The 12,708-nt window shown below is 48.2% G+C and overlaps 1 protein-coding gene across 1 annotated transcript in view; it reads left to right on the top strand.

Moving 5' to 3' along the window:
• Positions 1-12,708, top strand: part of PRLR (prolactin receptor) — a 59,079-nt gene that overhangs the window by 29,842 nt on the left and 16,529 nt on the right. The window contains exons 4-7 of the mRNA XM_075328470.1: positions 1,168-1,337; positions 4,931-5,100; positions 6,879-7,020; positions 7,146-7,245. Coding sequence (XP_075184585.1) covers positions 1,168-1,337; positions 4,931-5,100; positions 6,879-7,020; positions 7,146-7,245 — 582 coding nt within the window. The remainder of the gene's footprint in view (positions 1-1,167; positions 1,338-4,930; positions 5,101-6,878; positions 7,021-7,145; positions 7,246-12,708) is intronic.

Below are 12,708 nucleotides of genomic sequence, written 5' to 3'. Positions count from 1 at the left end.
TGTACATAGGAGGCAGTATTATAGTAGTTATATTCTTGTACATATGAGCAGTATTATAGTAGTTATATTCTTGTACATAGGGGGCAGTATTATAGTAGTTATATTCTTGTACATAGGGAGCAGTATTATAGTAGTTATATTCTTGTACATAGAGGGCAGTATTATAGTAGTTATATTCTTGTACATAGGGAGCAGTATTATAGTAGTTATATTATTGTACATATGAGCAGTATTATAGTAGTTATATTATTGTACATAGGAGAAGTATTATAGTAGTTATATTATTGTGCATAGGAGGCAGTATTATAGTAGTTATATTCTTATACATAAAGAGCAGTATTATAGTAGTTATATTCTTATACATAGAGGCAGTATTATAGTAGTTATATTCTTGTACATAGGAGGCAGTATTATAGTAGTTATATTTTTGTACATAGGGGGCAGTATTATAGTAGTTATATTCTTGTACATAGGGGGCAGTATTATAGTAGTTATATTCTTGTACATAGGGGCAGTATTATAATAGTTATATTCTTGTACATAGGGGGCAGTATTATTTTAGTTATATTCTTGTACATAGGGGGCAGTATTATAGTAGTTATATTCTTGTACATAGGGGCAGTATTATAGTAGTTATATTCTTGTACATAGGGGGCAGTATTATAGTAGTTATATTCTTGTACATAGGGGCAGTATTATAGTAGTTATATTCTTGTACATAGGGGGCAGTATTATAGTAGTTATATTCTTGTACATAGGGAGCAGTATTATAGTAGTTATATTCTTGTACATAGGGGGCAGTATTATAGTAGTTATATTCTTATACATAGGGGGCAGTATTATAGTAGTTATATTCTTGTGCATAGGGGCAATATTATAGTAGTTATATTCTTGTACATAGGGGGCAGTATTATAGTAGTTATATTCTTGTACATAGGGGGCAGTATTATAGTAGTTATATTCTTGTACATAGGGGCAGTATTATAGTAGTTATATTCTTGTACATAGGGGCAGTATTATAGTAGTTATATTCTTGTACATAGGGGGCAGTATTATAGTAGTTATATTCTTGTACATAGGGAGCAGTATTATAGTAGTTGAGATTTTTGTGTTTTGTTTGCTCTGTAGCGTTTAACATGTAAATGTGATTTTATATTAATTATATAGAAATAAGACGCAGGTGGAGTGTCCGGATTATCACACTTCGGGCCCAAGCTCCTGCTACTTCAGTAAAGCGCACTCCTCCATCTGGATGTATTATTTTATCGTTGTTAATGCCTCCAACGCTCTCGGGTGGAACGTGTCTAAAGTATTTGACTTTGAAATAGTTGACATAGGTAAGAGATCCGTGTGTTCCTCTCACCTCTACCTCCTCTATGCATCCTCCATACATTATAGGGGCAGTCAGTTACCGGCTGTATACGTCTCTTCTGTACGGATATCACAGCTGTCCTTCAGCCGTCATCTTGCATCTATACACCCTGGAAATAGGCCACAGCTTAAACGCTGAGCTGCACAATCCTATAGCTTGTGTATACTTATACCGTGAAGTCTATAAATACGGCCCTGTTATATGTATCTGCATTTTTAGAATGGCTTTGCCAGCAGTTGTAAATCTTCAGGAGCGAGTCCTCAGATCTGTACACATTAGTGCCCTCAGATCTGTACAAATTTGTGCCCTCAGATCTGTACACATTAGTGCCCTCAGATCTGTACACATTAGTGCCCTCAGATCTGTACACATTAGTGCCCTCAGATCTGTACAAATTAGTGCCCTCAGATCTGTACATATTAGTGCCCTCAGATCTGTACATATTAGTGCCCTCAGATCTGTACACATTAGTGCCCTCAGATTTGTACGCATTAGTGCCCTCAGATCTGTACACATTAGTGCCCTCAGATCTGTACACATTAGTGCCCTCAGATCTGTACAAATTAGTGCCCTCAGATCTGTACACATTAGTGCCCTCAGATCTGTACACATTTGTGCCCTCAGATCTGTACATATTAGTGCCCTCAGATCTGTACACATTAGTGCCCTCAGATCTGTACATATTAGTGCCCTCGGATCTGTACATATTAGTGCCCTCAGATCTGTACACATTAGTGCCCTCAGATCTGTTCACATTTGTGCCCTCAGATCTGTACATATTAGTGCCCTCAGATCTGTACATATTAGTGCCCTCAGATCTGTACACATTTGTGCCCTCAGATCTGTTCACATTTGTGCCCTCAGATCTGTACATATTAGTGCCCTCAGATCTGTACATATTAGTGCCCTCAGATCTGTACACATTTGTGCCCTCAGATCTGTACATATTAGTGCCCTCAGATCTGTACATATTATTGCCCTCAGATCTGTTCACATTTGTGCCCTCAGATCTGTTCACATTTGTGCCCTCAGATCTGTACACATTAGTGCCCTCAGATCTGTACACATAAGTGCCCTCAGATCTGTACATATTAGTGCCCTCAGATCTGTACACATTAGTGCCCTCAGATCTGTTCACATTTGTGCCCTCAGATCTGTTCACATTTGTGCCCTCAGATCTGTTCACATTTGTGCCCTCAGATCTGTACACATTAGTGCCCTCAGATCTGTACACATTAGTGCCCTCAGATCTGTACGCATTTGTGCCCTCATATCTGTACGCATTTGTGCCCTCAGATCTGTACACATTAGTGCCCTCAGATCTGTACACATTAGTGCCCTCAGATCTGTACACATTAATGCCCTCAGATCTGTACACATTAGTGCCCTCAGATCTGTACACATTAGTACCCTCAGATCTGTACATATTAGTGCCCTCAGATCTGTACACATTAGTACCCTCAGATCTGTACACATTGGTTCCCTCAGATCTGTACACATTAGTGCCCTCAGATCTGTACATATTAGTGCCCTCAGATCTGTACACATTAGTGCCATCAGATCTGTACATATTAGTGCCCTCAGATCTGTACACATTAGTGCCATCAGATCTGTACATATTAGTGCCCTCAGATCTGTACACATTAGTGCCCTCAGATCTGTACACATTAGTGCCCTCAGATCTGTACACATTAGTGCCCTCAGATCTGTACACATTAGTGCCCTCAGATCTGTACACATTAGTGCCCTCAGACCTGTACATATTAGTGCCCTCAGATCTGTACATATTAGTGCCCTCAGATCTGTACATATTAGTGCCCTCAGATCTGTACACATTAGTGCCCTCAGATCTGTACACATTAGTGCCCTCAGATCTGTACACATTAGTGCCCTCAGACCTGTACATATTAGTGCCCTCAGATCTGTACATTTTAGTGCCCTCAGATCTGTACACATTAGTGCCTTCAGATCTGTACATATTAGTGCCCTCAGATCTGTACACATTAGTGCCCTCAGGTCTGTACATATTAGTGCCCCTGGATCTGTACACATAGTAAATGATCTTCTACATAGCTAGAATTGTTAACCTGAAACATCCACTGCTTAATCTGGGGGTCATGTGACTGAGCAAATGATCACTGGTTATCTGCTGTAGTTCGTCATTTCAGCTTAAAGAGAACCTGACACCTGTTAGAACGTTGCCAGTTTTGGTCTTCTTTTATTCTCACCGGTTCCCTGAGTGTTTTGTTTTTTGTTTTTCTTAAATTGACCTTACGGTTTTAGAGATACGGGCTTTTTCATTCAGTGCTAAATTTGGTGATCTTTTCTAAAGGGGGCGTGGCTCGTGAGACACGCCCCCGAGGAGACCCTGAGGAGCCAGTAACTCATGCCTCCTTTGTAAAGACCATAGAAATGACCACGTTGTAAAAAGATTCATATCTCTGTAATCATGTGGCGGATTTTTTTTAGAAAAATAAACCAAAATACTCCAGGGAGCAGCAGGAACAAAATAGGAGCAGAAACTATTAACTTTTGTAAAAAATAAAGTGAAAAATGTTTAATCCGAGGGTCATGTGGCTGAACAAACGATCACTGGTTATCTGCAGAAGATGGTCATTTCAGCCTAAAAAAAAAACCTCACACCTGTTAATTAGTTGCCAGTTTTAGTCTTATATTATGTTCACTGCTCCCCTGAGTATTTTTTTTTTCTCTTAAATTGGCCCTATGGTTTTGGAAATACGGGCTTTTTCATTTAGTGCTAATTTTTGTCATCTTTTGAAAGGGGCGTGGCTTATGTGACATGCCCCTGAGGATTTTGTAAGTCACGCCCCTGAGGAGCCTGTAAGTCACATCCCCTTTGTAAAGACCATATAAATTACCACATTGTAAAAAGTCTGATATCATTGGAATTGTATGATGGATATTTTTAAGAAATAAACCCAAATACTCAGGGGAGCAGCAGGAATAAAATAAAAGCAGAACTGGTCACATTTTTCAAATAAAAATGTTTAATCTCAGGGTCATGTGGCTGAATAAATTACTGGTTATCTGCAGAAGATGATCATTTCAGCTTAAAGAGAACCTGACACTTGTTAAAAAGTTGCCATTTTCGGTCTTATTCTATTCTCACTGCTCCCCTGAGTATTTTGGTTTTTGGTTTTCTTAAATTGGCCTTATGGTTTTAGAGATACAGGCTGTTTCATTTAGTGCTGACTTTGTGATCTTTTCAAAGAGGCGTGGCTTGTGTGACACGCCCCTGAGGATCCTTTAAGTCATGAACCCTTTGTAAAGACTATACAAACTACCCCTATATAAAAAAGCCCATATCTCTGGAATTGTAGGGCAGATTTAACCAAAAAAAAAACAAAACAGAATACTCAGGGGAGCAGCAGAAGTAAAATAGGTGCAAAGACTGGTCACTTTTTGTAAAAACATAAAAGGAAAAATGGTCTAACAAACAATGCAAAAACAAAGGCTAATCTATCGTTAAAAAAATTCTAAATTTTCATGTTCATCCAGTTTCATTGTTTGTTTTTTTGTTGTTTTTTTTTTATTTAGTTCAACCCTTCCCCCCAAAAAACCTGTCCTTCGACTATGAGGGCAATGAGTCCAGCGTGCCCTATCTGATGGTAAAATGGAACCCACCAGAGATGGCCGATATCAAAATGGGATGGATGACAATAGAGTATCAAGTGCGCTTTAGGGAGGAGAAAAATCAAAATTGGGAAGTAAGTGCTCACTCGATAGAAACCTAGATAATCTTGGGGGCTCGTCCTAGATAATCTTGGGGGCTTGTTCCGGATAATCTTGGGGGCTTGTTCCGGATAATCTTGGGGGCTCGTTCAGAATAATCTTGGGGGTTCATCCTGGATATTCTTGGGGGCTCGTCCCGGATAATATTGGGGGCTCGTTCCGGATAATCTTGGGGGCTCGTTCCGGATAATCTTGGGGGCTTGCCCCGGATAATCTTGGGGGCATGTCCCGGATAATCTTGGGGTCGTGTTCCGGATAATCTTGGGGGTTCGTTCCAGATAATTTTGGGGGGTTCCTCCTGGAAAACCTTGGGGGCTCGTCCCTGATAACCTTGGGGACTCGTCCCTGATAACCTTGGGGACTCGTCCCGGAAAACCTTGGGGGCTGGTCTCGGAAAACCTCGGGGGCTCGTCCCGGATAATCTTGGGGGTTCGTCCTAGATAATCTTGGGGGTTTGTCCTAGATAATCTTGGGGGCTCATCCCGGATAATCTTGGGAGCTCATCCTGGATAATCTTGGGGGCTCTTCCTGGATAATCTCCGGGACTCGTCTTGATTAATCTCGGGGGCTCGTCCCAGATAATCTTGGAGACTTGTCTTGATTAATCTCGGGGGCTCATCCCGGATAATCTTTGGGGCTCATCCCGGATAATTTTGGGAGCACGTCCTGAATAATCTTGGGGCTCTTTCTGGATAATCTCGGGGACTCGTCTTGATTAATCTCAGGGGCTCGTCTCGATTAACCTTGGGGGCTCGTCCCAGATAATCTTGGGAGCTCGTCTTTGATATTCTTGGGGGCTCGTCCCGGATAATCTTGGGGGCTCGTCCCGGATAATGTTGGGGGCTTGTCCCGGATAATCTTGGCGGTTCGTCCTGGATTTTCTTTAGGGCTCATCCTGGATATTCTTGGGGGTTCGTCCCGGATATTCTTGGGGGCTCATCCTGGATATTCTTGGGGGCTTGTCCTGGATATTCCTGGGGGCTTGTCCTGGATATTCTTGGGGGCTTGTCCTGGATATTCCTGGGGGCTTGTCCTGGATATTCTTGGGGGCTCGTCCTGGATAATCTTGGGGGCTCGTCCCGGATAATCTTGGGGGCTCGTCCCGGATAATGTTGGGGGCTTGTCCCGGATAATCTTGGCGGTTCGTCCTGGATTTTCTTTAGGGCTCATCCTTGGATATTCTTGGGGGTTCGTCCCGGATATTCTTGGGGGCTCATCCTGGATATTCTTGGGGGCTTGTCCTGGATATTCCTGGGGGCTTGTCCTGGATATTCTTGGGGGCTTGTCCTGGATATTCTTGGGGGCTTGTCCTGGATATTCTTGGGGGCTTGTCCTGGATATTCTTGGGGGCTTGTCCTGGATAATCTTGGGGGCTTGTCCTGGATATTCTTGGGGGCTCGTCCTGGATAATCTTGGGGGCTCGTCCTGGATAATCTTGGGGGCTCGTCCCGGATAATCTTGGGGACTCATCCCGGATAATCTTGGGGGCTCGTCCCGGATAATCTTGGGGGCTCGACCCGGATAATCTTAGGGGCTCATCCTGGATAAACTTGGGGGCTCATGACGGATAAACTTGGGGGCTCGTGACTGATAAACTTGGGGGCTTCTCTTGGATTGCTTTTTGCCAAACTCTTACAAAGTGCCTTTATTGTTTTCTGCACTAACGTTTTTTACTTGTTCACTTTACATTGTTTCACGACTGTAAATATCTTCTCATTTTTAAGATTTCCTAATTTTTTTTCTCTCATTTTAGGAACATCTTGTTGAACAACAAACCAAGCTGAAGGTGTTTAGCCTAACCCCGGGAAAAAATTACATCGTTCAAGTGCGGTGCAAGGCCGATACCGGGAAATGGAGCGAATGGGGCGAGGAGGGATATGTCCAGATCCCTGCAGGTATAACTGGACCGTGCAGTACGGTATCTGACCAGGAGCCTGGGGGGCAGTGTAGAGTTTTATGTCTCCATGTGACTTAGCCCTACACAAGCCGCACAAATACTGATCCATTATGTCTCCACCAGTCACAAAGAAGCAAGATCTGACGCTCTGGGTATCGGTCGCTGTGTTGGCCGTCATCATCTGCCTGACTATGATCTGGACAATGACATTAAAAAGATGCAAGTAAGTATCGGCTGCCAATGTTTAGACTAATAATTATGAATATTTGGATTAATGTGCTGCAAATCGAACCACTGGACACCATGAAATAAGAATATATGCCCACACTATCCATAGAAGAAGCTGCAACAACATTCAATGATCCTCCCTAACCACTGCACACCAGGGACTATGTTCAAAAGCTATCCTGATATATATAGAACAGTAGATGGATGATGGAGTTTATCATCCCGCATGTCACCAAGGAATATTTTATATATCCCTACTGGCTTTTTCTTTGTCGCTCCATTGGGAGACCCAGACAATTGGGTGTATAGCTTCTGCCTCCGGAGGCCACACAAAGTATTACACTCAAAAGTGTAACCCCTCCCCTCTGCCTATACACCCTCCCGTGCCTCACGGGCTCCTCAGTTTTATGCTTTGTGTGGAAGGAGGCACACATCCACTCATGCATTCCCATTTTAGTCAGCAGCAGCTGCTGATGTTATCGGTTGGAAGAAAAGAGGGCTCCCACGGGGCCCCCGGCATGCTCCCTTCTCACCCCACTACGTCGGCGGTGCTGTTAAGGTTGAGGTACCCATTGCGGGTACGACGGCCGGAGCCTCATGCCGTATTTCCTTCACCATCCCTTGAGGGCTCTGGGAGAAGTGGGATCCTGAGCGGTCATCCAGGCACTGGGACCGTGCTCCCTCCGCAGCCCCTGTGTGGAATCTGCCGGACCGGAGTATTTTCTTTATCAGGGACCGGGCCCTGCATCTGTCAGGTACTCTGTGTCCCCATGGGGACGGTTCATGGAGCGCCTGGCACCCGGACGCTGCAAGGGCTGCTAGGCCGTGAAAGCCGGGGGACTTCCGCGCCGACCGCGCCTGTTTGTCGGCCACGGTCATAAATTTAGTCCCCGGCTTCAGTTGCGGCCTACTTGCAAAATCTCGCCCCCGGACCTGTCTGTCAGGGTAGGGGCGGGACAGCCGACCGGACGCTGCCTGGGACACACAGCGGCTGCTGATCCGTGAAAGCCGGGGGACTTCCGCGCCGACCGCGCCTGCTTGTCGGCCGCGGTCATAAATTTATTCCCCGGCTTCAGTTGCGGCCTACTGGCAAGACTCCCGCCCCCGGACCTGTCTGTCAGGGTAGGGGCGGGACAGCCGTCCTGACGTCGGCAGTGAGGGCCGGAGCATCCTGTATGCTTCCTCCCCCCTCTTTGATCACAATAGGGACCCCAGATTCCCGCACTTTTTCCTGGTGCCGCCCACCGCTCCACTCCCCCTCTGAGAGCTCCAGCAGCCATTTTTTTCAGACATTCTGCGCTGGAGAATCATCAGGAAAGAGCTCTTCACCGCTGGGAGACCTGGAGCAGGGAATCTGGAGGACACACACGCCGCTTTTTAGCGGTTGGTAAGCCACACCGGTCATCCGGTGCTGGTCCCCCTGGGTTGCCTGAATAGATACGTATTATATATCTTTATATATATATATCTCTGTTCGGCCAGGCTGTATACTCTTCCCTTATACCCTCTGTGATCGCTCTCCTGGGACACAACAGCATGTCGTCCACAAGGAGCAAGAGCGCTAAGGCACAGGGTTTCTTTGCGACCTGTACCTCTTGTGGGGCTATGTTGCCTGCGGGTTCCACCTACCCTCACTGTGAGCAATGCTCGACCCCTGTTACACTGACTCAGCCGGAGCCGCGACCACTTGTGGGCCCCTCGGCTCAGGTAGACCCCCATGCTACCACTGTCCAGGCGGCAGGGACAGAGTTTGCAGTGTTTGCTGAGAAGCTCTTTGAGTCACTTTCACAATCCATGGCTAAGTCTATGGACAAATGGTCTGCCAAGCTGCTAGAAGCCTTGCAGTCCAGACCGGTCCTTACACAGACCCAGGACACTGTTGGATCGGCGCCTCCAGGTCCCTCTCGGTCCACGCCGCAGCGCGCTCCCGGGGTGGGCTCTAGGTTTCACGTGGAGGACTCCTCCACGGACCACAGCCCCAGACCAGCTAAGCGGGCCCGCTTGGAATCATCAGCTTCATCACGCTGCTCAGGTTCCCGGCTGGAGGACTCGCTGGAGGACGAGGCGGAGATCGCAGCTCAGGGCTCTGACCATGACGTACCCCTTCCCCTCTGACGTAGTTAAGGGTTGGGCTCAGTGTCCCAAGGTGGATCCTCCAGTCTCTAGATTGGCGGCTAGATCTGTGGTATCGGTTGCAGATGGCTCATCGCTAAAAGATGCCACTGACAGGCAGATAGAGCTCCTGGTGAAATCCATCTATGAAGCCACGGGCGCGTCCTTTGCCCCGGCTTTTGCAGCCGTGTGGGCACTCCAAGCTATCTGGGCTTGTCTAACCGAGATTAATGCGGTCACACGTACTTCTGCTCCGCAGGTTGCGTCTTTGACTTCTCAGGCGTCGGCGTTTTCTTCATACGCCATGAATGCAGTCCTAGACTCTGCTAGCCGTACAGCGGTCGCATCCGCTAATTCTGTGGCAGTCCGCAGAGCCATGTGGCTGCGCGAATGGAAGGCAGACTCGGCTTCCAAGGGATTCCTAACCGGTTTGCCGTTTTCTGGCGACCGATTGTTTGGAGAACGATTGGATGAGAGGGAAAGGACTCCTCCTTACCCCAGTCCAGACCGAAGCGACCTCAGCAACGTAAGATACAATCGAGGTTTCGGTCCTTTCGCCCCTCCGCCAAGTCCCAATCCTCTTCGTCCAATAGGCCGGAGAAAGGTCAGAGGAACTCCTACGCGTGGCGGTCTAAGTCACGCCCCCAAAAGGCGACCGGAGGCACTGCCTCCAAGGCGGCCTCCTCATGACTCTTGGCATCCCCGAACCGCATCCTCGGTCGGTGGCAGGCTCTCCCGCTTTTGCGACACCTGGTGGCCACATGTTCAAGACCGATGGGTGAGAGACATTCTGTCTCACGGTCACAGGATAGAGTTCATCTCTCGTCCTCCAACTCGTTTCTTCACAACCTCCCCCCCCCCCCCCCGCTCGGGCCGACGCACTTCTTCAGGCAGTGGCCGCTCTGAAGACAGAAGGAGTTGTGATTCCCGTCCCCCCTCAGGAACAGGGGCGCGGCTTTTACTCCAACTTGTTCGTGGTGCCAGAGAAGGACGGTTCATTCCGTCCCGTTCTGGACCTCAAACTGCTCAACAGACATGTGAGAACCAGACGGTTCAGGATGGAATCTCTCCGCTCGGTCATCGCTTCGATGTCACAGGGAGACTTTCTCGCATCGATCGACATCAAAGATGCTTATCTCCATGTGCCGATCGCACCCGAACATCAACGCTTCTTGCGTTTCGCCATAGGGGACGAACACCTTCAGTTCGTGGCATTGCCTTTCGGCTTGGCGACAGCCCCACGGGTTTTCACCAAAGTCATGGCATCCGTTGTGGCGGTCCTACACTCCCAAGGCCACTCAGTGATTCCCTACTTAGACGATCTCCTAGTCAGGGCACCGTCTCGGGAGGCGTGTCAACACAGCCTTACCATCGCTCTGGAGACTCTCCAGCAGTTCGGGTGGATCATCAACTTTCCAAAATCCAAGTTGACACCGACCCAGTCATTGGCCTACCTCGGCATGGAGTTTCATACTCAGTCAGCGGTAGTCAAGCTACCACTGGACAAACAGCTTTCTCTGCAAGCAGGGGTGCAATCTCTTCTTCAGAGTCAGTCACACCCATTGAGGCGCCTCATGCACTTCCTAGGGAAGATGGTGGCAGCGATGGAGGCAGTGCCCTTCGCGCAATTTCATCTACGCCCACTCCAATGGGACATTCTCCACAAGTGGGACAAGAGATCGACTTCCCTCGACAAGAATGTCTCTCTTTCCCTGGCAACCAAGACGTCTCTTCAGTGGTGGCTTCTTCCCACTTCTCTATCGCAGGGAAAATCCTTCCTGCCCCCAACCTGGGCTGTGGTCACCACGGACGCGAGCCTGTCAGGGTGGGGAGCAGTGTTTCTCCACCACAGGGCTCAGGGGACCTGGACTCCGAGGGAGTCTTCCCTTCAGATCAATGTTCTGGAGATAAGGGCAGTGTATCTAGCCCTATTGGCGTTCCATCAGTGGCTGGAGGGCAGGCAGATCCGTATCCAGTCGGACAACGCCACTGCAGTCGCCTACATCAATCACCAGGGCGGCACTCGCAGTCGTCAAGCCTTCCAGGAAGTACGGCGAATTCTGCAGTAGGTGGAAGCCACAGCATCCACCATCTCCGCAGTTCACAGAGCTCTGGCAGCGGATGCATTAGTGCAGGATTGGTCGCAGTTTCAACTGCCTTATGTGTTTCCTCCTCTGGCGATGCTACCCAGAGTATTACGCAAGATCAGGTCCGACTGCCGCCACGCCATTCTCGTCGCTCCAGACTGGCCAAGGCGGTCGTGGTACCCGGATCTGTGGCATCTCACGGTGGGTCAACCGTGGGCCCTTCCAGACCGCACAGACTTGCTGTCACAAGGGCCGTTTTTCCATCTGAATTCTGCGGCCCTCAACCTGACTGTGTGGCCATTGAGTCCTGGCTCCTAGCATCGTCAGGGTTATCTCAGGATGTCATTGCCACTATGAGACAAGCCAGGAAACCGACGTCCGCCAATATCTATTACAGGACTTGGCGGATATTCTTGTCCTGGTGCTCTGTGAATGGGTTTACTCCCTGGCCTTTTGCCTTACCCATTTTTCTTTCCTTCCTTCAATCTGGAATGGACAAAGGTTTGTCACTAAGCTCTCTCAAGGGACAAGTATCGGCGCTCTCAGTATTTTTTCAAAGGCGCCTGGCCAGGCTCCCGCAGGTCCGCACGTTCCTGTAAGGAGTATGCCACATAGTCCCACCTTACAAGCGCCCACTAGAGCCCTGGGACCTTTACAGGGTGCTAACGGCTCTTCAGAAACCACCTTTCGAGCCGCTGCGAGATGTCTCCTTATCACGTCTTTCGCAGAAGGTGGCATTTCTAGTGGCAGTTACATCACTCCGAAGAGTGTCGGATCTTGCAGCGCTGTCATGCAAAGCCCCCTTCCTGGTTTTTCACCAGGATAAGGTGGTTCTGCGTCCTGTTCCGGAATTTCTCCCTAAGGTGGTATCTCCTTTTCATCCAATCAGGATATCTCCTTACCTTCTTTTTGCCCTAATCCAATTCACCGATGTGAAAAGGATTTGCACTCATTAGATCTAGTGAGAGCACTCCGGTACTACGTGTCTTGCACAGCGCCCCTGCGCCGTTCAGATGCACTCTTTGTACTTGTCGCCGGTCAGCGTAAGAGTTCGCAGGCTTCCAAGTCAACCTTGGCTCGGTGGATCAAGGAACCGATTCTTGAAGCTTACCGTTCTTCGGGGCTTCCGCTTCCTTCGGGGCTGAAAGCCCATTCTACCAGAGCCTGGGTGCATCCTGGGCATTGCGGCACCGGGCTACGGCTCAGCAGGTGTGTCAGGCAGCTACGTGGTCTAGTCTGCACACTTTCACGAAACACTA

Source organism: Anomaloglossus baeobatrachus, chromosome 1 (assembly GCF_048569485.1).
Source record: "Anomaloglossus baeobatrachus isolate aAnoBae1 chromosome 1, aAnoBae1.hap1, whole genome shotgun sequence".
Classification (NCBI taxonomy): Eukaryota; Metazoa; Chordata; class Amphibia; order Anura; family Aromobatidae; genus Anomaloglossus; species Anomaloglossus baeobatrachus.
This window is presented reverse-complemented; position numbering and strand designations above follow the sequence as displayed.